This window comes from Motacilla alba, chromosome 13, assembly GCF_015832195.1.
Source record: "Motacilla alba alba isolate MOTALB_02 chromosome 13, Motacilla_alba_V1.0_pri, whole genome shotgun sequence".
NCBI lineage: Eukaryota > Metazoa > Chordata > Aves > Passeriformes > Motacillidae > Motacilla > Motacilla alba.
Window position 1 is genome coordinate 14,998,004 of NC_052028.1, and position 27,574 is coordinate 15,025,577.

Consider the following 27,574-nt stretch of genomic DNA (forward strand, 5'->3'; position numbering starts at 1 on the left):
CGGGAAAGAAGAGATATAAAACTCATTCCGCGCGAGTTTGGCCGCCGCGGCGACCCGTCGTGCCGAGTCGCAGCTCCCGCCCAGTGGCGCCCCCTGCGCGTTGCTAGGCGATGGCGCCGTGCGCGATGACGTAACTTCCGGGCTCTCTTCCGGGAAGGAGCTATGGAGGCCGTGGCGGAGCGGAAGGTGGGAGTGGGCCCGGCCCCCGATACCGCCCGCTCCGCGCTCCCAGTGCCGCCTCGGGCTCCCCTCACCGCGTGTCTCCCCACAGAGGCAGCGCGAGGAGCCGGCGGACACGTCCGACCTGTCCGGAGAGGATGATGAGGACTACGTGCCCTACGTGCCCGTCAAGCAGCGCAAGCAGCAGATGGTAATGGGGGAACGGGGCTGCCCGCTGAGAGCTCCGAGCGGCCCTCCCGCCGCCAGGCCGCTCACTCCGCCCCCATCCCCGTCCTTCCAGCTGCAGAAGCTGCTGCAGATGCGGCGGAAGGTGGTGTCCGAGGAGGAGCAGCGGGACAGCGGGAGCGAGCAGCGCGGGGACGAGGATGACATCCCGCTGGGACCCCAGTCCAACATCAGTCTGCTGGACCAGCACCAGCACCTCAAAGAGAAGGCGGAAGGTGAGGGAGGAGCTGGTGGCGGCCCTGGGTGGCTTTCAGGGGACAGCAAACCAAGCATCGTTTCTTGGCTCTCCCCCAGCCCGGAAGGAGTCAGCCAAGGAGAAGCAGCTGAAGGAGGAGGAGAAGATCCTGGAGAGCGTGGCAGAGGGCCGAGGTGAGTGGGAGCTCTGTGTCTCACATCTGCCCCCAGAGCTCCCAGGGCAGCAGGAAAGCTGCTCCCTGCCTTGGGAATGCTCATCCTCGGGGGTGAGGCTGGAGATGACAGTGGGTGCTCTCAGCTGGCACTGCCTGCCTTCGCTGAGACGTGGCTGTCACAGGGCTCTGGGCACAGCAGCACTGGCTGTTCCTGTGCCAGAGGGGCTGTCTGTGCTGCTGCTTCTCCTCTTCTGTCTCCAGACACGATCTCCCAGACTGTTTGCCCAGTGAGGTTGATGTGGCTGATGATCTTTGTTCCTGCAGCTCTGATGTCGGTGAAGGAGATGGCCAAGGGCATCACCTATGATGACCCAATCAAAACCAGGTAAGTTCCACAGCACAGCTCACAAGTTGTCCTTCTGAAAACATCACTTTGTCATGGCTGGAGAGAACTAAAACCCACAGAGTCTTGCAGGAGCAGTGCAGCTCTGCAGCCTCTTGCCCGAGTGACTGGGTTTGTGTCATCATCTGTAAAATCAAACGCTGTTCAGTCACATTGGGTGTTGTTTTGTGTACAATAACTCTTGGTAAAGGACATTTATGTTAAACTAGAAGGCCTGAGGGTTGATCTTCAGTTCTGGGAGGTCACTAAGCCAGAGAAAGAGTCTGGAGGAGCCTTTGGAGCCAGTGCTGCTTGAGGCTGGTGATTGATCAAAGATTGGGCTCAATGATCTCAGAGGTCTTTTCCAACTTCAGTGATTCTGAGGCAGTGTCAGGGAGATGATTGAGGTGTGTCCAGACGTTTTTGGCATGTCCCATCTGCCATCCATAGGCTGTTCTCAGCTGTTATTCATGGAGCTGGCTCAGATCTGCTCCTTCACTCACTCCATGGAGCCCCTTGGGGCTGCCTCTTTTATCTCAGAGGATATTGGAGCCCAGCAGGGAATTGCCCTGAATTCCTCCATGGGAGCTGCTGGTTCTGGAGCCCTGGCCTTTCTGTGCACCATGACCTGCTTCTGTTGCTTTCACAGCTGGAGAGCCCCTCGCTACATCCTGGGCATGTCGGAGGCGCGGCACGACCGCGTTCGCAAGAAGTACCACATCCTGGTGGAGGGGGAGGGCATCCCACCCCCCATCAAGAGCTTCAAGGAGATGAAGTTCCCAGCAGGTAGGCCAGGAGTGGAGCCTGGAAGGGATCTCACCTTTTTCCTGGCTGTTGGCCTGAGGAGTGTTTGTCGCTGGTGGGAGAGCTGCTGCTGGGACCCTAGTGGGAAAAGAGAGGAAATAGTTCAGGTCACGAGCATGTGTTGTCCCTTGTTCTCTGACAGCTATCCTGAGAGGCTTGAAGAAAAAAGGAATCCAGCAGCCAACACCCATACAGATCCAAGGCATCCCCACAATGTGAGTGCTCTGTCCCCATCCCGGGGTAGTGAGCAGTTGTTCCACTCAGGGGTGCAGACCGGGTGCTCTTCCCTGGTGACAGATGCACCCCGTCACCCTGCTCAGCCCTGGAGGTTTGAGCTGTTCCATGATGTTCCTCGTCTCCATCGGCCCCGTTTCCCTGGCAGACTCTCAGGAAGGGATATGATTGGCATTGCATTCACTGGCTCTGGGAAGACCTTAGTGTTCACCCTCCCTGTGATCATGTTCTGCCTGGAGCAGGAGAAGAGGCTGCCGTTCTCTAAGCGAGAGGGACCCTACGGACTCATCATCTGTCCCTCGGTGAGTGCCAGGAGGAGGCTGTGACTGACTTGCAGTGGCAATCCTAAATTCTGCCTGCACAGAGGTGTGGGAACGAGCTGGCTGTGTCTCCGCAGCGGGAGCTGGCCCGGCAGACCCACGGCATCCTGGAGTACTACTGCCGCCTGCTGCAGGAGGATGGGCTGCCCCCGCTGCGCTGCGCCCTCTGCATCGGGGGCATGTCTGTCAAGGAGCAGATGGAGACCATCAAACAGTAAGACCTTCTGGGGGAGTCCGTGGGGCTGGAGCTGCTCTGTTGTCTGGCAGGGAGATAAGGAGCGGCACCCTGGCTTCAGGACAGTGTCGGGGTGAAAATGGTGTGCCAGGGAGGTGTCCTGCGTGGGGCAGGAATGCCAAGGGCCTGACTGCAGCCTCCTCTCACCCCGCAGTGGGGTGCACATGATGGTGGCGACCCCTGGGCGCCTGATGGACCTGCTGCAGAAGAAGATGGTGAGCCTGGACATCTGCAGGTACCTGGCCTTGGATGAGGCTGACAGGATGATCGATATGGGCTTTGAGGGGGACATCCGTACCATCTTCTCTTACTTCAAGGTACTGAACTGCCATGACAGCAGCACCCTGAGGCTCAGTCCTGCATATGCCAGGTCGGGTGAGTGCTAAAGGCTTCTTCCCTGCGCAGGGCCAGCGGCAAACCCTCCTCTTCAGTGCCACGATGCCCAAGAAGATCCAGAACTTTGCCAAGAGTGCCCTGGTGAAGCCCATCACCATTAACGTTGGGCGAGCGGGTGCTGCCAGCCTGGATGTTGTGCAGGTGAGGTGTTTGGGTGCTCCCTTGTGCCTGTGTGGGAGGCCAGAAACATTCATGAGGGCACTTCATTCCTTTCTCTGCCAGGGAGCTGGGGTTCATGGCCCTCCTTCCCAGCTAAGGGATACCAAGCAGTGGCAGTTCCTCTGCTGCCTGACCCGTGTCTCTGCTTGTTCCTAGGAGGTGGAGTATGTGAAAGAGGAGGCCAAGATGGTGTACCTGCTGGAGTGCCTGCAGAAGACTCCTCCACCTGTGAGTGTGCTGGGGACAATGTGGTCATGCTGGGGCATGGGAGGAGTTGAGAGGAGGGCTCCCCTGTGCAGAGTGGGCATGTGGCTGAACCATGCTGAGGATCAGCAGTGCTGTGTGCTCTGCTCAGCAAGAGGGAATGGGCTTCCCCAGGGGCTGTGCTGGTGCCAGCAGTGCCAGCCTGCAGAAAACGCTCTGGTACAATGCCTGTGCTGCTGCAGGTGCTGATCTTCGCAGAGAAGAAGGCAGATGTCGATGCAATCCACGAGTACCTGCTGCTCAAGGGTGTGGAAGCTGTGGCCATCCATGGAGGGAAAGGTCAGTGAGGGTCCCAGAGAGGCCTGGGCTCCTGGTGGGACCCCACTCCTGCCAGGAATGTGTGTGGCCATGGAAGGTGCCAGCCTGGAGCAGCTGTTGGTGGTGTGAGGAAGGGCTGTGGCAGTGTCAGGAGTGAGCTCCACGTTGTACACAGCAGGCATAAACACAGTGCAGGTCCCTGTGGGATGTGGAGGCCCCTCTGCTCCCTCTCTGGGAGAAAGGCTGCCCGAGGAAGCGATGCTTGACTCTGAGGCCACAGTGTTTGCTGCAGTAGGTAGGGCTGGGAGCTCTGCCCTCACTGATCTTTTCTGCTGGGCCTTTGCAGATCAGGAAGAACGGACAAAAGCCATTGAGGCCTTCCGGGATGGGAAGAAGGATGTCCTGGTTGCCACTGACGTCGCTTCCAAGGGCCTGGACTTCCCAGCCATCCAGCACGTCATCAACTACGACATGCCAGAGGAGATTGAGAACTATGGTAGGCACTGGGCCTTGTGGAGGGGTCTCGAGGCCAGCAAGGCTCTGTGCTGTCTCTGCAGTGTCTTGGGACAGGGATGGTGTGTCACACTGGGCTCACCCGGGGCTGATCCTGTCCCTGTTTCCACAGTTCACCGCATCGGGCGCACGGGCCGTTCAGGCAACACTGGCATTGCCACCACCTTCATCAACAAGGCCTGTGGTGAGGAAGGGCACGGGGCTGGGGGCTGGAGGAGGCAGCTGGGCAGTGCCAAGGGGGTGTTCTGAGCAAGCAGGATGGCTTTGCCTGACCTGTCTCTGCCCCCAGATGAGTCGGTGCTGATGGACCTGAAGGCTCTGCTCCTGGAGGCGAAGCAGAAGGTGCCACCTGTGCTCCAGGTGCTGCACTGTGGGGACGAGACCATGCTGGACATCAATGGTGAGACACCCCAGGCTGACACAGGGACCCCCATGGGGCTGCTGCAAAACCTGGGCTCCAGATGGGACCCTCCAGCTCCCAGAGCCACAACACTGCAGAGACACTGGTGTAGCCCCTTTGCTCTGGGGTGTGGGCTACTGTCCTGGCGTGGCACTGTGCTGCCCTGGCATGGCACTGTGCTGCCCTGGCATGGCACTGTGCTGTCCTGGCCCTGACTTCATCTCTCCCGTTGCAGGTGAGCGGGGCTGTGCCTTCTGTGGTGGCCTGGGCCATCGCATCACCGACTGCCCCAAGCTGGAGGCCATGCAGACCAAGCAAGTCAGCAACATCGGCCGCAAGGACTACCTGGCCCACAGCTCTATGGACTTCTAGCCTGGAGAGTGTGCTGCCTCTGGGTGGGCTTGGGTTTCCTTTCAGCCCAGGGGCCTGTCTTGCACTGCTGTGGGGCCTTTTCCAGAATTTTGGTCACTGGGACTGTTGCCAGCTCGGCCCGTTGAAGCTCCTGCCCCAGAAGGAAATGTATGGAGCTGTGCTGCAACAGCCCGTTACATCAGCACTGTGTTGGGCAAGCAGGTAGCAGTGCCTCGGGGCAAGAGAAAGCCCCAGGTGGGGTGACTGGTCTGCTGCCTCTGCCAGCCCCCTGCAGCGGTGAGGTCAGGGTCTTGTGTTGCTCCTCACAAATCCACGCAGTTTCTCTGGGCCCATCTCCCTCTCCTGGATTTGTGCATTCTCGGGTGGCTGTTCTGGCTCCCCAGCCATGCTGGCAGGATGCAGCCAGGGTGAGGTGGAGCACGCCGTGCTCATGTCAGGCGCTCCCCGAGGTGCTTCCTGTGCTCTGCCCCCGCGTTCTGCCCCACTGCCCTGCTGTGAGGGGGAGGGCGGGCACATGGACACCTCCTGTGGCCCAGTCTCTGCCCCCCATCCCACACCCCAAAAAGGGGAAGTCTCTGTGAGACGGAAGTCTGCCCCATGCCTTTCCTTCGACTGCAGCAGTCACATTTTCTCTGCTGCGGGCAGCCCGAGTCCCTTACCCTTGCGCTGGCTGCCAGGGTGAACTGGGCCCATGGAGAGACCAGTGAAGGATGGGATCCTTTATGTGCAGCACACCAAATTTGGAAAGGTAAAGGGTGGATTTTGGGTTGGTAGAGGGTTTGCCCTGATTTGTCATGAGGCCGGGCCTGGGGCTGGGCCCTCAGCAGCCTGGGAAGGGGCGACTGGAGCCAGACCCATTGGAGCTGCCCTTGGGGGAGCCCTGGGCTCAGCAGCTCCATAAGTGGGGCTTTCCCGTGGGGCTGAGGGGACTCATCTGTGTGGGCACCCACTCTGGCTCGCCCGTGTGTTGGGTCCTTCTTGCTTGGTCACCGCGTGAGTCTCAATGGAAGAATAAACACGCGTTAATATGGCGCAGCTGCAGCGTGTCTGTGTGTGTGAGCGTGTGAGCGGGGCCCTGGGCCAGCACGTGGGACGTGTCCCTGTGCCCCCCATCGGCCCAGCCCTGCGGGGCCAGCACCATCCAGCGACACCCTTGTGGCTTGGGCTGCTCCTCTGTGCCCTTGGAGGGGGGCACTGAGTGCTGCAGCCCTCGGGGCAGGGTATGGGTGACACGGTGAGAGTACCTGGGGTCGGGCCAGCTCCTGGGAGCTGTCGGGTGTTGGTGAAGTAGGTCCTGCTGGCACGCTGGTCACGCCATGGCAGGGTGGCCATGTCCTGTGGGGGTCTCAGTGGATGTGTGGGGCTGCAATCGTACTCTGACCTCCCTGCTGAACAAGAACCGAGCCCTGGAAGCACAGCAGGCAGCCCTGTGTGTCAAGAGCTGGTGCCCTGCCATGGAGGAGGCAGGTGGGCTGTGGGTGGTGGGTATTTTGGGTGCTTGGCTGCATCTGGTTCCTGCAGGGCGGAGGCTCTGCTGCACTTTTGAGGTACGTGGTGGCACGCGCCCCCGCTATCCCATGACAGACTGGGAAGGTGCTGGTGCTGCAGAGGCTCCCCTGGGAGGAAGCAGGCTGCTGAGCAGATGTGAGGCTGCCAGCAGGAGCCTTTGCAGCTCAAAATGGCTTTAATTTGCATCAGGGTCTGTCCTGAGAACAGCTTGAGAGCTCAGCTGCAGGTCGGCAGGCCAGCACTTGCAGCAGGGAACAAAGAGCAGGACCTGGTGCTCAGGGAGCCGGCAGTGAGTGTGACTCACCCAGTGAGCCATGCCAAGCCCGCTCGGGGCAGGGCCCCCCTCAGCCCAGCTTCAGGCCTGTCCTGCCCCACAGCTCAGGGGTCTGTGCCGGTCCTGTTCTCTGTGCCCTCCAACAGCATCTGGTGGGTGTGGGCTGGGACTCCCCTGTGCCCCTCGTGCCCTGTATGGAGGGCAGTGCTGCCAGATGCAGCAGCCAGCTCTTTGCTGACCCGTTTTTTCCCCGCCTTTGCCCTTTCCCTGCATTAGAGGTCCTGGAGGAAGATGCGAGCCCAGCTGTTTGCTGCCAGCCCGTCCGGCGTGGCCCGCATGGAGAAGTTCGATGTGCGGGATGACGGCACCATCCCGGAGAAGCTGTCCCTGCAGCGGAGTGCCCGCCGTGTCATCCGCCTCTCTGACTGTGTCTCCGTGGGCCCGGCGGGCACAGAGAGCTGCCCCAAAGCCACTGCTGCCTTTTACCTCACCACCACGGAGAAGAGCTATGTGCTGGCAGCTGAGCAGCGCGATGAATGGATCACCCAGCTCTGCCAGCTGGCCTTCCAGGTACCAAGGGGTCTGGCAGAGCCAAGAGCCCTACTTGGGTGGGCTGGGAAGCTCCAGAGCAGGTAAGGGATTTGTGCTTCCCCCCCTTCCCGTCCCAGGCCTTATTCACATCCTTTTATTTCAGGGTGCAAAAGAGACAGTGCTGAGTAGTGCCAGGACCCAGCCCAGCCCTGCTGTCCCCATGGAGGAGAACTCCCTCTACTCGTCCTGGCAGGACCGTACGTGCAGGGGTGGTGAAGAGGGCTGGGGTGGGCTGCAGTTCAGTGCTGCAGTGCTGACCTCTGGTTTATTTGGCTCCCACAGTGACTGAATTCTTGGTGCTGGTGGTGCAGACAGACGCAGCCACCCGCTGCGGGCTGCACGGGCACTACCTGCTCTCAGCCCTGCCCCAGAGCCTGACGCTGAAGGACCCCCAGTCCCGCCAGCCCCTGCTCACCTGGCCCTACCCCTTCCTTCGCAAGTTTGGCCAGGATCAGGTGAGTTGCCCACTCCCTTCTTGGGGCTGTTGCCTGCCCAGGGTGGGTGGCAGCCCCTCACCCTCCCCTCTGACCCTGCAGGCTGTCTTCTCCTTCGAGGCCGGCCGCCGCAGTGACTCCGGCGAGGGCACCTTCACTTTCAGCACGCCACGGGCCCCCGAGCTCTGCCGGGCTGTGGCTGCTGCCATTGCCAGCCAGCAGCAGGGCAAGGACTCCCTGGACCCCAGACTCTTCTGTGTCTCAGAGCCCCAGCTCTTTACACAGGGCCTTGAGCCCCAGCCCTGGGGGCCCGGGAGTGATGATCCCCAGCCCAGCCCAGCCCTGGGGGGCACACAGCCTGCCTCCCACCCCCCTGCCAACCTCCTCCGCTTCACCCCACCAGAGCCAGAGGCCTCATGCCCCATCGTCTACGCCTCCATCGCCCGGGGCCAGCAGCCCCTCTTTGTGTCAGGGCAGCCAGGCTCTGGGGAGCCCTGGGCCGTGGGGAAGCCGCTCCCTGAGCATCTCTACGAGAACATCTTCACTGCAGAACCACGTCCAGCCGGGGCCCAGGAAGAGGAGGAGGAAGGGCAGTGGGAGCTGGGGTGCCGACAGGCCCCCGAGGGCCACAGCAGTGAGGGGGGGCCCGTCTATGACAACCGGGCCGCCATGGCACCGACCCCCCGGGCCGCGGGCTGGGGGCGCGGAGGGCAGGAGGCGCTGTCAGGGCGCTCAGCGCACAAGCCTCACAGCACCCTTCGGGCCAAGCTGGTGCGGCTGCTGAGCCGGGAGAGCCCCGGAGCGCGGGACTGGGCTTGATGCGGCCGGTGCCGGTGGGCGCCGCTCGGTCAATAAAGGCCCTGCCCGGACTCGGCTCCGCCGCTGTGCGAGCATGGGGGGGCGGGGGGGGCAGCTGGAGCCTCCCCGCTAGAGGGCGCCGCCGTGCCCGCCCCGGCAGGCAGAGGCGCGCACGGTGATTGGCCGAAACGCCCGCTGGCTCCGCCCCCTCCCGATCCTATATACGGTGGGGCCGGGCCGGGCGGGGGCGGTGCCCGGGTTCGAGTCCCGCGTCGGCCCGCACCGCTCCGCTCCCGCCCGCCTCGCCGGGCCCCGCTGGCCGCGGGTGAGTCCGGGGAGCCGGGCCGTGTCGGGGGGCTCCGTCCTCTGCCGGGGGGCATGGGGGCGTGAGGGGTGGAGGGCCGAGGCCTGGCTTAAGGGGAAGGTGGGTGGTCAGGGTCGGGCCCGTGTGGGGCAGAGCCGGCGTCCCCGACCCGTAGAGGGGGGCGGCGGTGTGGGATGGGGAGGGGTCCCGAGGCCCCCCGAGGGTCAGGGTGGGGCTTCCCAGCACTAAGCGGAGCTGCCCAGCCTGTGCACGCTGGGGACCCCCTGTGCAGTCGGGCCCCGTCCCGCCGGGGAGGGGTGGGGGGTGTCCGCCCGCTCCGGGCCGCCCCGTCCCGGCGCCTCGCTGGGGCTTGCGCGGCTCCCGGGCGCCGGGAATGCCTGACACGCAGCTCTTCCCCCGGCCCTCCCGAGCGGGGAGCGGGGCTGGTGTCGTCTTACACGCCTTATATAGACCGCACCGGCCCGGGAGAGCGGGGGCACGCTGGCCCCCGGCCCTGCGGCCGGCCCGTGCGAGGCGCGGGGAGCCCCACGGCCGGCCCTGCCCGCCCTTGGGAGGAAGCTCCTGGGGCCGTTCGTAGGGGTCTGGCGGCTTCTTCCAGGTAAAAGGTGACAAGAGGCTGGTGCTGGCCCGTCTGCCCGGAGCCTTGGCCGGCTGACAGCTGTCAGGCAGGGGAGCGCCGGGATTCCCTCCTGCCGAAGCCCCGGAGATGGGCTCGCTCCCAGAGAGCATCTGCTCGGCCGGCTGCCGGAGCGCCAGCCAGGCTGCTGTGCCAGGCGCCTCGGGTGGCATCACACAGCTCCTGTGCTGCTGCTGCTGCTAATTCATCCGGCAGAAATGCTTCTGGTTCCTGTCCTTCTGTACCTGCCGTTGCTTCGCTGTGGTCTGAACAGCCTTGGCTCTCAGCAGCAGAAGTTCCTGGGGTGCTGCAAAGGAGAGCCCATCCCATGTTTGGGAAGAGAGCAGAGCCCACAGATACTCCGCTGTGGGTGGCAGCAGGGCTGTGCCTGGCTCCCTGGCGCTAGTCAGTGTTAGCCTGGGCCCCTCAGCTCTGACGTTGCTGGAGGAGATGCTGATGGATTTGGGGTGCGTCTCTAACCACAGTGTAGGATGGTCAGGGTGGAGTTACAGCTGGAAACGTGACCTGCCTCCTGTCTTACCCAGCCAGGCACCGAGCCCTCTCCTCGCCTGCTCTCCCTGCATTGTTTCCACATACCCTAACACTGGGATCACACCCTCTTCCCTTGCAGAGATGGGCGACATGGAGTCCTACAAGGTGATGCTGAATGGGCCGGCACCCTGGGGCTTCAGGCTGCAGGGAGGGAAGGATTTCAGCATGCCACTCTCCATCTCCAGGGTAAGAGAAACCAAGGCTGGTGACACCCATCCTTCCTCCTGCCTCTGTGGGGGGGAGGCCACAGTGGCTGAGGCAGAGCCATACGGGGGATGTAGATGAGCTGGGGCCCCGGGAATGCTGCATCCTGCCCTGCCTGGCTCCACGGAGCCTCCTTGGTCCCTTATCAGCTGCAGCCCAGCACGGGGGTGTTCCGGGCAGAGAGCTGCAGGCAGAAATGTGAAATTCTGCACAGCCTCTGCAGAGGGGGGCAGGGGAGGCCCCTTCCGGAGTGTTCCCACCGCGGCGGGAGGGGATCTGCTCTCTGAGATGTGGGACTGGCTTCCTGGTCTGCACCCCAGCACTGGGCTTGGCATCCCAGGACCGAGCCAGTGCCCTTCTGCCCCCCTTTCCACAGCACAGCTCCCAGCTCTGTGCCTGAGGTCACTCCTGAAATGGGCATGGAGGGGAGGAAGCTGCACTGCTGCCTGCTCAGGGATGTGACTCCCTCCACTAAACACTCCCATTTCTCCAGTGAGAGCCGTTGTGCCACGGCTGGTTGTGCCTGTGGCCGCTGGTTTGAGCCTCTCCTGTTGCGATGTTCCCGGGTTTGACCCTGGCTGTGTGCAGGTCCCCGTCCCTGGGCGGGTGCTGGCCACAGCTTTGGCCACGCAATTGCCTTATAAGCCTTGGAATGTGACTGCATCGCCTGCGCCGCTGGCGCTGGGGCAGCTGGCACGGCCGCTGCTTCTCAAAGGACAGCTTTGCTTGTGGCACTGAGCGCTGCGTGGGGACCTGCCCCTGGCACGAGCCGGGCACCCCGCACCTGCCCCAGAGGGCACAGATCTCCACAGCATCCCAGCGTGGAGCACGGGCCCTGAGGGCACTGAGAGAGGCTGGAGTCGCCTGTGCTGCTGCCCCGGGGCCTGCTGATCTCTGCTGAGCACGCAGAGACAGATTCAGCGAGTTTATTCTCTAAAAAATGTTTCTCTTGGCTGCGAGCCAGTTCTTAACAAAGGGTCTGGTTGGATGGAGGAGCCTCCCAGAGCCTGGGGCAGGGGCCTCGTGAAGCAGTGCTTGGTGAGGCTTGGGCAGTGCTGCCGTCCTGGGCAGGGCAGGAGCTGCAGGGACATTCCCAGGGGATGCAGCCGGCTTTGGGGGCTCTCTGGTGAGGCTGGGCTGCGTGGCAGGGCGGTGTGCTCTGGTGGGAAAGTGTGAGCCTGTGCTGCTCTGCACTCCAGAGGCATCCCCAGACCCAGAGCTCCTGCCCAGAGCATGCTGCTGTCCTTGGCCACTGCTTCCCGTGAGCTGGTCCTGCCACAGCAGGCTGGAAGGAAGCATCCTGCCCCAGCTTTGTGGGCTGCAGTGGGGCTCTGCTCTGCAGGTCTGCAGGGGTGGGCAGCACAGGACAACTGTGCTGGTGTGTCCATGAGCTTGACTTTCAGCTGTGTCCATCTCTGTGGCACTCCTGGGTGACCACTGAGGCTGCTTCAGCTCACTGGTCACACAAAATAAGTGCCACCATGGCCCTCTGACATGGTACCTCCTGTGGCACGAGGCTCTGCTGGGGTGCTGACACCCCGGCTAGGCAGGCTGTAAACCATGGTCCCTGTGCTGGAGCTGGGATAAGGACTGCAGTCTGGATAGCTGGATGCTGCGTGGCACATCCTGGCATCTGCCAGCTGGGAAAGGGGAGAGACACTTGGGTGCTCCTGGTGGGAAAGCACTGAGGAAGCTCTGTCCTGCAGGCCTCTGGACAGGGCAGGAGGTGAGCACCTCTCTGGATGTGGTGATGGAGGTGCAGGGAACAAAAGACTGGGTGGAGAGGGGAGGAAGGAAGCCCTGGTTAGCGGGTCTGGGTGGGAAGTAGGAGGGCTGGCACTGCCATGGCTCCTGGCTGTGCTGGCACCTGTCAAAGGGGTTTCCTGCACGTTGGCATGGAGGGGGACGGGAAGTGCTGACCAGGCTGGGTGAGGCTTCATGACGCAGCCTGACGTGCTCTCCCCTTCCTGGGCAGTCGTGTGAAAACCTCTCCCAGCTCCTGCTCCTGCCTCCAAACCCACGCAGCTGCCCCGTGCCTTCCCCAGCCCTCCAGGGCAGCAAGCTGGGGCTTGCAGCAGCATGGCCAGGAGCTGGGGGCATCTCTGCTGCTGGGGGCACCCTCCTGTGCCAGGCTGGAGGCATGGGAGGGCGGTGTGGGGATACAGGGTGGGAGTACCCATGTCCTGCTGGCACTAGCAGTGGGATGCAGGTGGAACTGGGCCACATCCAGTCCATATGTGGTGTTTGGCCTTGCATGGAGGGCTGGTGTTGGCCTAGAGAAGGGATGTGTGGCTCCAGGGTGAGCTGGGTTCTGCAAGGAGGGGCCAGGACTCTGTGGCAAGGATTTTTCAGCCCTCTGACAGTGCTGGGAATCTGGCTCGCTCCTTTTATGTTCATGTCGAACAGGACTTGAGGAAATACTTGGTCCAGGTCCAAGCGCCTCGAGTTCTTCCATGCTGGAGGAGCAGGAATGGCTGCAGCCTGCCCACATCTGTCTGTCTGTCTGTCTGTCAGTGCCTGGGAGCTGTGTGCATTGCTCCGGGCCCTGCTTGCCTCTGGCTGTGCATCCCTGGTGGGAGGGGAGGGCAGCCTCCCCTTCCCAGCGTGGGGTTGACGTTGGGCCGTGCCGTGGAGCCACAGCAGGGCCAAGGCGCATCCCTGGCACCGTGGCCAGGAAGGGAGACTTGTGGCTGTGCTCCCGGCTGTCCCAGCAGGAGGACATGGGGGGGGGGGCGGGTGTCTCCCTGCCCCGGCAGCCTCTGTGGGAATGAGGTAATGTCTGTGCCTGGTGGGAACGGGCCGGGAGCGCGGGCGGCTGGGGGAGTGCCCAAAGGGTGCCTCCCCTGTCCTTCCCTGCCCCAGGCGAAGGGCTGGACATGCCTGTGGTTTGCTGTGAGATGTGGGCTGCCCCCCTGACTCACTGTGCTCTCTTCCTGCCCTGGGACCACAGGGATGACTGCAGGGGGTGGCTGGGCTTCGAGGATGAGGCAGCACTGCCTCTGTGTTTGGCGTCACGGCAGTGAGGCCCTGGGGTGCTGGCAGGGTCCCCAGGCATGCCAGAGGGCAAGGGCTGGGCAGTGCCCTGGAGAAGAGCTTTGCCTTCTGCTGCTGCCAAGGGGAAGAAGCTGCTCTGGGCTCATGCACTGGGAAATGGGGAGTAATCTGGGGGTCCCCACTTTCCCCTGGGTCTGCTCTGTGTGGTGTCCTGTGCTGAGCTGGGGATCCTGGGCCTTGGAAGTCCCCTGCCCTCATGAGGATGCCCCTCTGCTCCCACATTACTGCTTGGCTGTTCAGCTCTCCCTAACTCTGTCTGTCCTGCAGCTGACTCTGGGTGGGAAGGCAGCCCAGGCCGGTGTTGGAGTGGGCGACTGGGTGCTGTACATCGACGGGGAGAGCACCAGTGCCATGACACACATCGAGGCCCAGAACAGGATCCGTGCCTGTGGGGACAGGCTCTGCCTCACCTTGAGCAGGTAAGAATTGTGGGTCCCTCAAACATGGGGTTCTGGTGTGCCTGCTGTGTAATCAGGGCCCTCTGCCCAGTGCTGCCTCCTGGTATCACCATCTCCCAGCATCACTGCTCCTTACCTAGAGCCTGGAAGTCCCTGGCTGTGTCCAAGGGCTCTGCTTGCCTGGGTAAGGCTTAACCTGACGGCAAGCCACAGGGCAGTGCCAGCTGGCCATGTTTCCCCTCGGCTGGGTGCTGCATCCCTGGGGTACCAGCATGCTGGTGGTGTCTGGACCAACTCCAATACCTGCCCATCTGTCTCCTCTCTTGCAGAGCCCAGAACCAGCTGGGGAAGCCGCAGAAGGTACGTGTTGCTCCTGGTGCCACGGTGGCAGCTCAGCCTCATCTCAGGGGAAGGGAATCTCAGCGTAGTGAAACAAATGGACTTTGCTCTTGGGGCTTTTAGGGGGCTGGGGTGTGTTTGAAGGTCTAGAAAGCCCAGCTGGAGGAGCAGCTCTGACCTCTGGCACCGTGGAGGATCAGAGGGAGCGAGATCCATGCCGTAGGTGCCTGGGCTCAGATTGTCTGTGCCCCTGCTGGTGCTGGGTGTGGGCAGGGATGCAGAGGGGCCAGCGCAGGGGAGGAGGCTGGGCAGGTGCAGCACCATGTTTGCTAGTGCTGGGGAGTGCCCTGGCACAGGGAGGCAGGGCTGGGGCTGGTGACTGGTGGCTCCTGGGCAGAAGCCACCTGCATGTGTTCAGCTTTGTGCCGTGGGGCGGTTGCAGTCGGCGCGTGTGCATGCACCGCCCTGCCACGGGCAGCAGCGAGTGTCCGGGGCACCTACTAATCTTCAAATGATCCCGAGGCTGGGTTTGTGACCTGCTGTCGCTGGGCCAGGTGCCCGGTGGAGTGAGCGCCAGCCTGGCAGAGCCTGGTCTCCGAGGTGCACGTGCTGTCCGGCTTTCCTCCCTGGCTGCCTGCTGCGCTGCCTGGCCCAGGGCTGTCCCTTGCATGCTGCTTGACGTGTGAGCCTGTGTCTGTGTGTTTTGTCTCGCTCAGGACTCACTCCCCTGCTCTGAACCCCTGAAATATAACTTCGCTCCCAGCACCGCCCTCAACAAAACAGCCCGGCCCTTCGGGGCCGGCTCACCTCCGAACCCACGGCCCGGGCTGGTGACGAAACCCGTGACGTACGCGCCCCTGGCGCCCGCCTGCACCCCCCAGCACAACGGGTATGTTGCTGTCCATCCTGCTCCCCGAGGATCGGGGGGAGCCTGCTGCCCCGCCCTGCTGCGCCTTGCATGCCAGGCACCCTGGGTGGGAGCGGGTGACAGCGCCCGTGCCAGAGCAAGCGGTGCTGAGGTGGCACAACAGAACTGTCTCACGCAGGGACGCACGGCCACGCTCGTGCCGGGCCCTTGCTCAGGGACGTGTCAGCCTGTGGGGACTCCTGCCGGGCTTGACACGGTGGCTGTAGCGGGACACTGGCTGGCATCTGCAGTGGCAGGGAAACGGTGGCTGGCTGTGACCACCGGCCGGTGCCTGCCTGGGGGAGTCCTGCCGTTCCCCTGGCTGCAGGAAGGGGCTGGGCAGAGTGATGGCCTCCAGCCCTGCCACTCTGTTCCCCGGCTCTGCTGCATGTGTGCAGCAGTGCTGGTCCCTGCTCCTCCTGCCAGAGCTGCCGTAGTGCCCAGGAGCTGGGCAACGGGGCAGGATGTGGCATTGACTGCCCTGGGCATCCAGGCCCGTTCTGGGGGCTGAGGGGGCACAGTCTGGTCCGCTGGCATCTGCCCCTGTGCCCCAGTGGCTCTCAGCCCTGGGTGAGCTGGGTGTGAGACTCAGGGATAGGGGGTTAATGCAGGCCATAGGTGAGCTCTGGAAACTTCTTGGGTGCTGTAGGTCTAATTTCACCTTCCTTTTTCTTTCTTTCTCTCCTCCCTTTCTCTTTCCCTCTCCCTACAGGTGCTGAGCCTTGACAAGTCAGTAAGCCTTTTACCTGCTCTCTCTATCCTCCCTGCATGCCTCTTCCCTGCCAGTGCCCTGTCCTTCAGGGCAGGGCCAGCCTGGGGATGGGCAGCAGGCGCTGCTCTGCCCATGTGGGTGGGTCACTGCTGGCACCAAGCTGTCCCCAGTGTAGAGGGGACAGCTGCCTGTCTCTGCCAGCTGTTGGAGCCCTGGAGTGTCCTTGTGTGTGATCCATTCCCTGTTCCCCACGATGTGGCTGTGCTGGGCAAGGGCTGATGGGCTGTGCTGGGCACCGTGCCCACGGCCAGGTGGCACCGCCATAGACGGCTGTGGTGCAGCTTCCCTGATGGTGTTTTTTGACCTTGGCTTATTCTTGCTCTGTCCTTTCTCTTTCTGGCCCTTGGGGCCAGTTTCAAATTGCCAGGAATGGTGGTGGTCATTCCAGAGTCAGTCCTTCACAGGCCCAGCCTTTGTGAGGGAGGAGTTGGGGGGTGGGGAGTAAGACAAGGTGTGACATCTCTGGTACTGGTGTGCTGTGATTCTGTGCTGGGGAAGGTGGGGGACAGCCCCAGGAGATCTGTCAGATTTGACAGGTGACTCTGTCACTCACAGGCAGCCCCCACAGCTGCTGGAGTCCCCCAGCACCCCTGTGTGTGACCCTGTGAAGCTGCGGATGTTAGAGGACATTGACGACTCAAAGCCCCACAGTTGGACCTCCCAGTCCCGTTCCTTCCGCAAACTGTCCCGCCTGGTGGGCGCAGACGCCAGTGAGTTCCCAGGGGGCCTGGCACTGGCTGCCTGCCCAGCTTTGCTGGGGAGACTGGAGCTGGATAAAGGCTTTGGTGCCTCGTGGAGTGTTGGTTTTGGCCCTGTGAGGCAGTTAAGCCAGGCAGAGCTGCCTGGGGCTGTGTGGGCTCGTGGTGCTGCTGCTGGTCTGGGGCCGTGCTCTGCCCCGTGGCCAGGCAGGGCCAGGTGGGACAGGTGGGCAGTGGGAGGAGAGGGCCTTTTCCCTTTCCTGTTCCTTTTCCCTTCCTGCTGTCTCTGGGCCTCAGTTGCCACAGACTGACTCCATCTCCCCCTTTCTCTCCTGCTGTGCTCAGTGGAGGATGGTGAGGACGAGCTTGTTAAAAAGCCCAGGTAAGGGGAGCGTGTGCTGGAGCAGCAGCAGGAGCCACAAGGTGCCCACCCCAGGCTCAGCCCACACACCTGGTTCTCTCTTGCTGCTTGCAGTCACTCAGGGGAAGCTCTTTGCTCTGTTGCTGTTTTTTCTCTCCCTCTCCAAGAGTCGAGCTGTTGGTGGAGCTTCAGAGCTCACCCTGCGCTCACCCCACAGTGGGCACTGCCAGAGCTCAGCCACTGCTCTGGCCATCACCTTGGGAGGGTCCTGCCGGGACACCCACCAGCCAGACAAGATGTCCTGTGCTGGGTAGGACCTGCTGGGCACTGCTGGCACCAAGCTGGGGAGGCCAAGCTCTGCCATTGCTTCTTGAGGAAGAGGGATCTGGAGAAGGCTGGTGCACTGAGAACACCTTGCTGGGGCTATTGGGAGGTGCTAGGCAGCAGCTGGACAGTGTGCTGTGAGCCTGGCGTGGGGCTGCAGGATGGCAGGGCACAGCTGGGTGAGTGTCTCTGACTTCTCCTGGTTCTGGAGTGCATTTGTGAGGGATGGGCTGTGCTGTGGTCAAATACTGAGTGTTGTGCTACCGTTCTTTTCAACATCACAGGGATGCCCATGGGTCCAGCTGGGGCACAGTGGAGCAGTGGTGAGTGCCAGGGTCTGGTGAGGGCACCTTTGGCAGCACTGCCCTGTGCTGAAGCAGGGTCTGTGCTTGGTGCTGGCTGAAGTTCCTGCCCTCTGTCACTCACAGGCAGCCTCCACAGCCTCTGGAGCCCCCCAGCACCCCTGGGTGTGATCCTGGGAAGTTGAGGATGTTAGAGGACGCTGAGGACTGGCAGCCCCGCACCGGGACCTCGCAGTCCCGCTCCTTCCGCAAGCTGGCCCAGCTGACGGGCACAGATGGCAGTGAGTTCCCGCAGGGCCTGGCACTGCCTGGGGATGTGGGACTGTTTTGGGGTAACCAGACGTTGGGAGAGGCAGTAGGGTGATGTGGCACCCGGGAGTGTTGGTTTTGGCCACAGTTAACTCCCTGAGGGCAGCTGAGCCAGCGAGATCTGCCTGGGGCTGTGTGTGGGCTCATGGTGGTGCTGGTCTGGGGTTGTGTTCTGCCCTGTGGCCAGACAGGGCTGTGCAGTGGGGCCAGGCGAGTGGAGAGGTTGGTTTTCCTCCTTTCCCTTCCTGCTTTTCCTGGACCTTAGTTGCTGCAGACTGACTCCATCTCCCCCTTTCTCTCCTGCTGCACTCAGTGGAGGATGGTGAGGATGAGTTTATTAAAAAGCCCAGGTAAGGGGATCGTGTGCCAGGGCAACAGCAGGAGCCACAGGGTGCCCACCCTGGGCTCAGCCCACAAGGCTTGTTCTCTCTCACTGCTTGCAGTCACTCAGGGGAAGCTCTTTGCCCTCTTGCTGTTTCTTCTTTCCTCTCCTTATCCTCCACCTTCTATCCTGTCCTTTCCTTTTTCCTAGAGCCGAGCTGTTGGCAGAGCCACAGGCTCACCCCACAACAGGCACTGCCAGTGCTCATCCACTGCTCTGACTGTCACCTCAGGAGGGTCCTGCCCAGCCACCCACCAGCCAGGCAGGCTGTCCCCAGATGAGGTGTCCTCATGCTGGGTGTGCAGGCAGGACCTGCTTGGCACTGCTGGCACCAAGCTGGGGAGGCCAAGATGCAGCACAGTGTGCTGGACACAGTGGGCAGGGGTGGCTGGTGGCACTGACAGCACCTTGCTGGGGGTGTTGGGCGTTGCAGGGTAGGGAACTAGACCAGACCTGGGGCACAATGTCGTGTGGGGCCAGGGAATGGCTGCAAGGCTGATCAGGAGTGAATGCTGTCAGCTTTTCCACAAGGCTCGTGCGTCTCTGGGGCTGTGAATGTGGATGGGGAGGGATGAGCTGGTCAAACACTGACTGCTGTGCCACCATTCTTTCTGATACCACAGGGATGCCCACGGGTCCAGCTGGGGCACGGGGCAACCTCGGTGAGTGCCAGGTTCTGGCAGAGGTGTTGCCATGTGCCAGGGCATCTTTGGGGGTGCTTCCCTGTTCCAGAGCAGGGTCCAGTCCTGGTGCTGAGCTCCTGCCCTCTGTCACTCGCAGACAGCCCCCACAGCCTCTGGAGCCCCCCAGTGACACTGTGTGTGACCCCGTGAAGCTGCGGATGTTAGAGGACATTGTCGACTCAAAGCCCCACACTTGGACCTCCCAGTCCCGTTCCTTCCGCAAACTGGCCCGGCTGGTGGGAGCAAACAGCAGTGAGTTCCTGCAGGGCCTGGCACTGGCTGCCTGCCCAGGTGTGCCCAGCTTTGCTGGGGCAGCTGGTAAAGGCTGTGGTGTGTTGTTACAGCAGGGCATTGGTTTTGGCCCCATTTGGGCCCTCTGTGGCAGCTGAACCAGCAGGAGCTGCCCAGAGCTGCGTGGGCACGTGGTGGTGTGGCTGGGCTGGAGCTGTGCTCTGCCCTGTGGCCAGGCAGGGCTGTGTGTTGGAGCAGGGGGGCTGTGGGAGGAAAGGGCATTTTTCCTTCCTTTCCCTTCCCTTTCCTTCCTGCTGTGCCTGAGCCTCAGTTGTCACAGACTGACTCCGTCTCCTCCTTTCTGTCCCGGTGTCCTCAGTGGATGATGGTGAGGATGAGCCCGTTAAAAAGCCCAGGTAAGGGGCAGCAGCAAGAGCCACAAGGTGCCCATGCCAGGCTCAGCCCCACAGCCACTTCACCCTTGCAGCTTGCAGTCACTCTGGGGGTGCTCTTTGCACTGCTGGGGGTTCTCCCCTCCCTCTCTGTCCCCTCTCCCAGACTTGAGGTGTTTTCAGAGCTGCACAATGGGCACTGCCAGCACTCAGCCACTGCTCTGACCGTCACCTCAGGAGAGTCCTGCCCCAAGCACCCACCTGGGTAGGGGTGGCTGGTGACAATCACAACACCTTGCTGGAGATGTTGGGAGGTGCTGGGCAGCGACTGGTCTTGGTGCTTTGCATCCCGTGCAGCTGCGGAGCAGCTGCAAGGCTGATGGCCAGTATTTCCATGTGGCTCGTGCCTCCGTGGGGCTTTGGGTGCATATGGCAGGCATGGTCAAACAGTGACTGTTGTGCTGCTGTTTTTTCCAAGGGATTCCCATGGGTCCACCTGGGGCATAGTGGAGCAGCGGTGAGTGCCATGGTTTGGCAGGGTGTTGCCATGTGCCAGGTCACCTTTGGCAGCACTGCCCTGTGCTGCAGTGTTGGGCAGGGTCAGTGCTTTGTGCTGCCTGAGCTCCTGCCCTCTGTCACTCACAGGGAGCCTCTGGAGCCCCCCAGCACCCCCGGGTGTGATCCTGGGAAGCTGCGACTGATGGAGGACGCTGAGGGCTGGCAGCCCCGCACCGGGACCTCGCAGTCCCGCACCTTCCGCAAGCTGGCCCAGCTGACAGGCACAGATGGCAGTGAGTTCCCGCAGGGCCTGGCACTGCCTGGGGATGTGGGACTGTTTTGGCATAGCCAGAAGTTGGGAGAGGCAGTAGGGTGGTGTGGCATCAGGAGTTTGATTTTGACCCTAAGTCACCCCTTGAGGGCGGCTGAGCCAGTGAGATCTGCCTGGGGCTGTGTGTGGGCTCGTGGTGGTGCTGGTCTGGGGCCGTGCTCTGCCCCATGGATGGGGTGAGGGGATGGTGGATGGGGAGGTTGGTTTTTCTCCTTTCCTTTCCTGCTTTTCCTGGGCATCAGTCACTGCAGACTGACTCCCTCTCCCCCTTTCTCTCCTGCTGCACTCAGTGGAGGATGGTGAGGATGAGATTGTTAAAAAGCCCAGGTAAGGGGAGCATGTGCTGAGGCTGCATGTCCCAGGTGTCTGGGCACTGCTGGCTCTGAGCTGGGGATGCTGAGCTGCACCTTAGCCTCTTGGGCATACAAGGAGTGGAGGAGGCTGATGGCACTGGGAAAACCTGGCTATGGGATGTTGGGAGGTCCTGAGTAGTGCCTGGGGCACATTGTCCTGTAAGCCTGGTGTGGCAGAGCTGGGTGAGTGCTGCTGGCTCATTTCCCCTCAGCATCACTACTTCTCATGACTCTGGGCAAACTCTTTGCCCTGTTGTGGATTATTCTCTCCCTCTTTGTCCTCTTCGCAAGCTGAGGTGGTGGTGGAGCTGCAGAGCCCACCCTGTGCTCATCCCACAACAGGCACTGCCAGTGCTCAGCCACTGCTTTGACCTTCACCTTGGGCGGTTCCTGCCTGGACACCCACTGGCCAGACAGCTTGTCCCCAAATGGGTGTGCAGGCGAGACCCGCTGGGCACTGCTGGCACCAAGCTGGGGAGGTTAATATGCAGCACGATGTGTAGGGGTGGCTGGTGACACAACACTTCGCTGGGCATTTTTGGAGTCACAGGGCAGGCACTGTACCTAGGGCACGATATCATGTGGGGTCATGGAATGGCTGCAAGGCTGGTCAGGAGTGAATGCTGTCGGCATTTCCATGAGGTTCTTGTATCTCTGAGATTGTGGGTGCATATGGAAAGCATGGGCTGAGCCATGGATCAGCCACTGACTGCTGTGCCACCATTTTTTCTGATGCCACAGGGATGCCCATGGCTCCAGCTGGGGCACGGTGGAGCACCGGTGAGTGCCAGGGTCTGGCAGAGATGTTGCCATGTGCCAGAGCACCTTTTGGAGTGCTTCCCTGTTCCAGAGCAGGGTCTGTGCTTTGTGCTGCCTGAGCTCCTGCCCTCTGTCACTCACAGACAGCCCCCACAGCCTCTGGAGCCCCCCAGCACCCCCGGGTGCAGCCCCGGGAAGCTGCGACTGATGGAGGACGCTGAGGACTGGCAGCCCCGCACCGGGACCTCGCAGTCCCGCACCTTCCGCAAGCTGGCCCAGCTGACGGGCACAGACAGCAGCAGTGAGTTCCCACAGGGCCTGGCACTGCCCGGGGGTGCTGGGCTCTCCCTGGGCTGCCAGGGTCTGGCAGAGTCTGGAGTGGCACTGGAGTGTTGGTTTTGGCCCCGTGTGATCCCTGTGGGGTGGCTGAGTCAGTGGGAGCTGGTGGGGCTGTGCGTGGTCTCGTGGTGGTGACACCGGTCTGGGGTCTGGATCTGCCCTGTGGCCGGGCAGGGCTTTGTTTTGGGGCAGGGGTTGGTGGGAGGAGAGGTTGGTTTTCCTCTTTTCCCCCCTTTGCCCTCTTGTTGTGCCGGGGCCTCTGTCTGCGAGGACTGACTGTTTCCTCCTTTCTCTCCTGCTGCGCTCAGTGGAGGATCATGATGATGTGTTTGTTAGGAAGCCCAGGTAAGGGGAGTGTGTGGCAGCAGGAGCTGGGGGGCTGCACGTCCTGGGCAGAGCCCCTTGGGCATTGTTGCCCCTCAGCTGGGAACGCTGAGCTGCGTCGTGGTGCCCCAGAAACAGTGGGTTGGGAGTGGCTGATGGCACTGGCCAAATCTCACTGGGTTGTTGTGATGTTTGGGCAGCATCTGGACCGTGGTGCAGTGTCCTGCAAGCCTGGCGTGGGGCTGTGGGATAGCCGAGCTTGTGGATGTCACCAGTTTGTCAGGATTGTTCCTTGTTCTGTGCAGCTAGGCAGGGGGGTGGACAGCACCCCATTTTTTGCCTTTACCTCTCTGTGACACCTCCTGCCCTGGTGCCATGGCCCTTGGCTACCAGCTGTGCCCAGTTTGCTCTGACACAAATAAAAGTTGGGTTTGTTGCCATCTCCTTTTTGAATTTGTCTTGGAGAAGCACAGAGCCACTGGCTCTCCCTCTCTCCCTGTCCCCCGTCTTTCATTGGGCTGTGCCTCTTTAGCCCTGCCTTGCCCTGCCTGTTCCCAGGGCTGCTGAGCTGCACCCTGGGGCTCCCTGCATCAGGCCACATCCAGGTCCCCCTGCACCCCAATGAGACTGGGGTGATCATCACATATTAGTAGGCAGCCAAAGTCTGTGTGGTCCCTGGGGTCCTTGTTCAGTCTGGAGAAGCCCAGAACCTTCCCTCCTGCCTCTCCCCAGACCACCACAGCGGGTACCAGAGACCCTGGGCGTGCTGTGTCTTGGCAGGACTGAAGGCCCTTGGCTCAGTACCTCATCACTAAACCAGTTACTGCTGGGCATGGGGGCTTGGCCAGCTCCCTCCTGCGTGTTGGGGTGGGGAGCCCTGCCTGCACCCCCTGGGCAGTGGGGGTGAGCAGGGCAGGCTGGACTGACTGCTTGTTCTGTAGCCAGGTCTCTGTGACGGACCCGTCCCCAGGAGCAACGATGAAGAATGAGCCAGGACTGGGTGAGCAAAACATCTCTGGGTTTTTTGGGGAGGGGCTGCCGAGGGATCGGGAGCACTCTCCTTAAGACTTGTGTGCGTGTGCAGCCCCCAGGACCCCCAGTGCCACCCCCAGCCCCACCAGCCGCCCACCCTGGGCTGTGGACCCCTCGTTTGCCGAGCGCTACGCCCCGGACAAGACGAGCACGGTGGTGAGCAAGCACAGCCAGCCGGCCACGCCCACCCCCATGCAGAACCGCAGCTCCATCGTGCAGGCAGCCCAGCAAGCCCCCGAGGGGCCCGGCCGCACCCCCCTCTGCTACAAGTGCAACAAGGTCATCAGGTGAGCCCTGGCCGCCACCACTGCCGCGTGCCACGCCAGCGTCCTGCGCCCCGGCGTGGCTGACGTGGCTCTGTCCTGCCACAGGGGACGGTACCTCGTGGCGCTGGGACATTATTACCACCCCGAGGAGTTCATCTGCTGCCAGTGCAGGAAGGTGCTGGATGAGGGCGGCTTCTTTGAGGAGAAAGGCTCCATCTTCTGCCCCAAGTGCTACGACACGCGCTACGCACCCAGCTGCGCCAAGTGCAAGAAGAAGATCACTGGGGTGAGTGTCCCTCTGCCTGCCCCCCATCTCCTGTCCTTGTCCTCTGCTGTGAGTGCCTGGCTCTGTCCCTTCCCACCTTGGTCCCATCTCTTGTCCCTTCCTGCCCTTGGTGGTCCTGCCCCTGGCTGACAGTGGCTCCCCTCCAGGAGGTGATGCACGCACTGAAGATGACCTGGCATGTGCAGTGCTTCACCTGCAACGCCTGCAAAACTCCCATCCGCAACCGAGCCTTCTACATGGAGGAGGGACAGCCCTACTGCGAGAGAGGTAGGACCCAGGGACCCCATGTGTCACCTCACGTGGCCCCAGGGCGCCACTGGGACTCAGCAGCTGCACACAGGGCTGGGAGCATGAGCTGCCCTGCTCTGTAGGGCTCCCCCTGGGCTGTGGGGAGCACAGAGACCCCAATCCCACAGCCCTGAGCGCTCCATCCTGGTTCTCCCTAGCTGCAGGGTAGTGCCATGCTCCTATGTTGCCATGGCAATGAGGGAGGATGTACATCAAAGCTACTGCTGCATCCTGGGAGATGAGGTTCTCTTCCTCCCCCTGGAGCCCTGTGGTGGCTGAGCCACCCTGCACCTTTCCCAGGTGTCTGGGGCATTATCTCAGCTGGATGGGGGCTGGCAGAGCTGGCCCCAGTCTGTGCCTGTGGGATCCTGGCTGAGCTGCAGCCCTGCTCCCCTGGGATAAGTGGCTGTAGTGCATGGAAGTGCTGACCTGGCCTCTGCCTTTCCTCACAGACTATGAGAAGATGTTTGGCACCAAGTGCCGCGGCTGTGACTTCAAGATCGATGCTGGGGACCGGTTCCTGGAGGCGCTGGGGTTCAGCTGGCACGACACTTGCTTTGTCTGTGCGGTGAGCAGTGTGCCTCCCTCCTGACTGCTGCAGGGCCTGTGCCTCTCCCTGACAGTCCTGCTCTGGGTGGGGTACACCAGCAGCACAGGGGACCTGCTGCCGCAAGATTTTTCCCACTTGCTTCCGTTCTGGGAGCTTGGGACTCTGCTCTGAGCTTTCTGGTCCCTGGCAGTGTCCCAGGGCCATGTGGAGGTCCCTGTGTGACACCAGTGCTGGGTTATGGGGGATCCAGGGGCTGACTCAGCCCCCCAGCCTGACCACCTGCACTCTCTTCCCCAGATCTGCCAGACCAACCTGGAAGGGAAGACGTTCTACTCCAAGAAGGACAAGCCACTGTGCAAGAGCCACGCTTTCTCCCATGTGTGAGGGGTGGGAATTCAGCTGTGCCCACACATGCCCCTGGCCCTGCATGCTCCTCTCCCCCTGCCCTGCTGGCCCCAGGGAGCCAGGCTGGGCTCTTGGCCCTTTCCCTTGCTCCTGCCTCTTTCCTGGCAGCTCCTGGCTCAACTCCAGCCAGATACAGTGCTGGGTCCAAAGCCTTTTATAGCTGAGTGGCTTCTTATATGCTTCTCAACTGGCCCTAGGAGCCCTGGGAATGGGATGCTGCATGGATCTCCTGCCCCTGAGCCACGCAGCATGGTGGGCACAACCATGCTGAGGCTGGAATTGGAGAGGGTCTGCCACAGCTGGGCTGCTCCCCTGCTGCCTGGCAGCTCCGTGCTGGGGCAGGGATACTCCTTACGCATCCCTCCCTGAGTGGGTGAGGACCAGCTCCCGTCTCACTCTCCCCAGCCTTCCCTGCTGTGTGCTTGGGGCTGGAGACCCGGCCCTGCTCCCCCGCTGGGGCCCTGCCCATGACAACCCACCAGGCCCCCCTCAAACTGCTGCGGTGCCTTCCTGCCCCCGGTTGCATTCCGGGGGTGTCCGTGCCTCATGCCCCCCACCCTGCTGCCCCACTGCTCCCCTGGGGCTGGCATCACCCCCAGCCCGGCGTGGCCCAGCTGTGGGGCTGGCAGCGTGTGCTGATGGCCAGCCCAGCCAGGCGGCTGCTCCTGCGAGGCTTGGGCACAGCTTCCTACCAAAGAGCTCTCTGCCACTGCCATCCTGGGGCCACCGATGCCTCCCCCCAAACCACACCCTCCGGTCGGGCTGCACAGATGTAGCCACGGTGCTTTTAGTGCCTTTAATAAACACGTCTCTGCAAGAGCCGCCTGTCTCCAGGGCCAGTGGTTTTGCCGAGCGAGGTGCGGCCGGCTGGGAAGGTCATGCTCTGCCCTCATCCCGCTCCCTCTGGGGCCTGACTCAGCTCCTTCCAGCTTTCCAGGGAAACTCTTCGCCTCAGATTCTCCTCCTCTGCCCATGTCAGCCCAGGCTTGACCCCTTGTGTTGACTGGGTCGTCCTTCTTGTAGCAGGCAGGACCACTAGTGTGGGCAGTAATTAATCTGGGGGGCAAAATGCAGCAAGGAGAGATGGGGAAGGGGTCAGACCTTAGTGGGGGTCCCTGTATACCTGGCAGTGTCCTCTGGTCCTGATGCCTGAGTACTGTGGAGGGGGTGAGGAGTCATGGGGCACGCATGGGCCACGTGCACCAGCTCTGGGCGTTGTCCAGTGTGGAGCGGCCAAGCGTTCGCTCACGCGCTGCAGCTGCCGTCCCGAAGGACGGGCGTGAGGCCACACCAGCACCTCCAGCTGGAACGGGCTCGAGGGCAGCGGGTGTGGGGAAGTGGGTGTTCTCCTCCCTCTCCACTCTGACAGCTGGAACGGTCATTAATAATTGCCGCTCTTGCCGTGATGAGCAATTGTAAGGAAAATTGTCTTGCTCATCTACTGGAAGGTTCTGCCGGGGGCAGGAGCTGGCTGTGGGAAGCCAAATGCCTCCTGGCATCACCCAGATCTGGGCTGCGGCGCCACGTCTTCTCACTGCCAGCTCCAGGAGTGCAAAAGCACATCAAAGATGGGGTGAGGAAAGTCGAGGGATAAAGACAGGCTGGGGCTGGGCCAGGCGCTCAGCCTGGGGCACGTGAGAGCGACGGGATGGTCACACTGAGAGGCAGCAGGACACGGTGCAGCAAGGGACAGAAACAGCTGGTGCCTGCCTGGCAGGGCTGGCAGGAGCAGGGCTGAATGCCCACGTGTGAGTCCCAGCTGTGCAGCCAAGGTCAGAGGAAGCACAGAGGAAGGTGAGGTGGCTGTGGCCCCACGTGGGCAGCCCCTGAACCAACCCCAGCTTGGCTGGACAGCAACCCGTGAGTGGAGGGTAGGAAAGGGGCAGGGGCAGGCAGTGGTGCGGGACGGAGCCTGCTGGGTTAGCATGGTCTGGGGGGAACAGGTTTTGCCAGATCAGCCCCCGGCTGCTCAGCTGTGGTGCAGGGCCAGGGTGCTACAGCCAACCTGTGTCTCCCCTCAGGAGAGCCAAGCATCCCCTTGTGCCTCTGCAAGGTCTGTGCTCATGGGGGACTTGGCTCTGGTTGGTTCCCTGTTGCCTCTGGGCCGTCCTGATGATGCCTCTACCACCCAAGGTGCTTCCGCGCCTTGCCAAGGGCATCTCTTGCCCCCCAGCCCTGCGCACCATGCGAGGAGCTTGTGCACAGGCAGCGGAAGGAGGGTCTCGGGTGGGCTGCGGAGGTGGAGCCTGGGGAGGGGCTGCAGCCTCGCTGCTCAGAGAACAAAGCCTGGCGGCGGTAGGCTCCGAGCTCCCACCACATCCCTGAGCAGGGTCCCACCACATCCACCCCCAAAGCCATCTGAGCCGCTTGTGGGGCGCCTGCCGCGGCCCCGGCCCCCGCGCTGGCCCCGGCAGCTGCTCCACAGCTGCTCCCAAACTCTCACAGCCTCTTAGTGTGGCTCCGGCTCTGGCCTCGCTCGGAAATGCCGGCGTAAGGAGGGCGTGGGGGGCAGCTGGGGGCCCCGCCAGGGCCCGTGGCACCCTGTCCCGTGTCCCTCTGGGGTCATCCACGGGCTTCCTGAAGGCCTTGTCTTGGG

General features: G+C 62.3%; 3 protein-coding genes across 17 annotated transcripts; all 3 read left to right on the forward strand.

Moving 5' to 3' along the window:
* The first annotated feature begins 125 nt into the window (after positions 1-125).
* Positions 126-6,123, forward strand: DDX41 (DEAD-box helicase 41). Its single transcript, XM_038150085.1, has 17 exons — positions 126-186; positions 272-370; positions 461-620; positions 700-774; positions 1,080-1,140; positions 1,787-1,923; positions 2,084-2,156; positions 2,324-2,477; positions 2,573-2,709; positions 2,885-3,047; positions 3,136-3,267; positions 3,442-3,513; positions 3,732-3,828; positions 4,154-4,303; positions 4,433-4,504; positions 4,610-4,720; positions 4,956-6,123. Exons 1-17 carry the CDS (start codon positions 163-165, stop codon positions 5,090-5,092), a joined length of 1,854 nt encoding a protein of 617 aa, XP_038006013.1. The 5' UTR covers positions 126-162; the 3' UTR covers positions 5,093-6,123.
* DOK3 (docking protein 3) lies at positions 5,702-8,738 on the forward strand. Its single transcript, XM_038150101.1, has 5 exons — positions 5,702-5,840; positions 7,152-7,445; positions 7,570-7,663; positions 7,749-7,921; positions 8,003-8,738. Exons 1-5 carry the CDS (start codon positions 5,784-5,786, stop codon positions 8,717-8,719), a joined length of 1,335 nt encoding a protein of 444 aa, XP_038006029.1. The 5' UTR covers positions 5,702-5,783; the 3' UTR covers positions 8,720-8,738.
* A 195-nt stretch (positions 8,739-8,933) lies between these two features.
* Positions 8,934-25,799, forward strand: PDLIM7 (PDZ and LIM domain 7). Of its 15 annotated transcripts, XM_038150088.1 has the most exons (18): positions 8,934-9,023; positions 10,271-10,377; positions 13,717-13,868; positions 14,177-14,207; positions 15,806-15,822; positions 16,421-16,575; positions 16,909-16,945; positions 17,533-17,571; positions 17,677-17,831; positions 18,173-18,209; positions 18,865-18,903; positions 19,022-19,176; positions 19,535-19,571; positions 20,026-20,064; positions 20,193-20,338; positions 20,667-20,703; positions 21,471-21,509; positions 21,632-23,085. In XM_038150088.1, exons 2-18 carry the CDS (start codon positions 10,273-10,275, stop codon positions 21,960-21,962), a joined length of 1,551 nt encoding a protein of 516 aa, XP_038006016.1. In that variant the 5' UTR covers positions 8,934-9,023; positions 10,271-10,272; the 3' UTR covers positions 21,963-23,085. The 15 variants fall into 15 exon arrangements, 14 of the variants coding, with proteins under 14 accessions (XP_038006016.1, XP_038006017.1, XP_038006018.1 ...); XM_038150089.1 differs by lacking the exon at positions 18,865-18,903; XM_038150090.1 differs by lacking the exon at positions 18,173-18,209 and having other exon boundaries at positions 18,865-19,176; positions 21,632-21,789; positions 22,136-23,085.
* Positions 25,800-27,574: the final 1,775 nt, after the last annotated feature.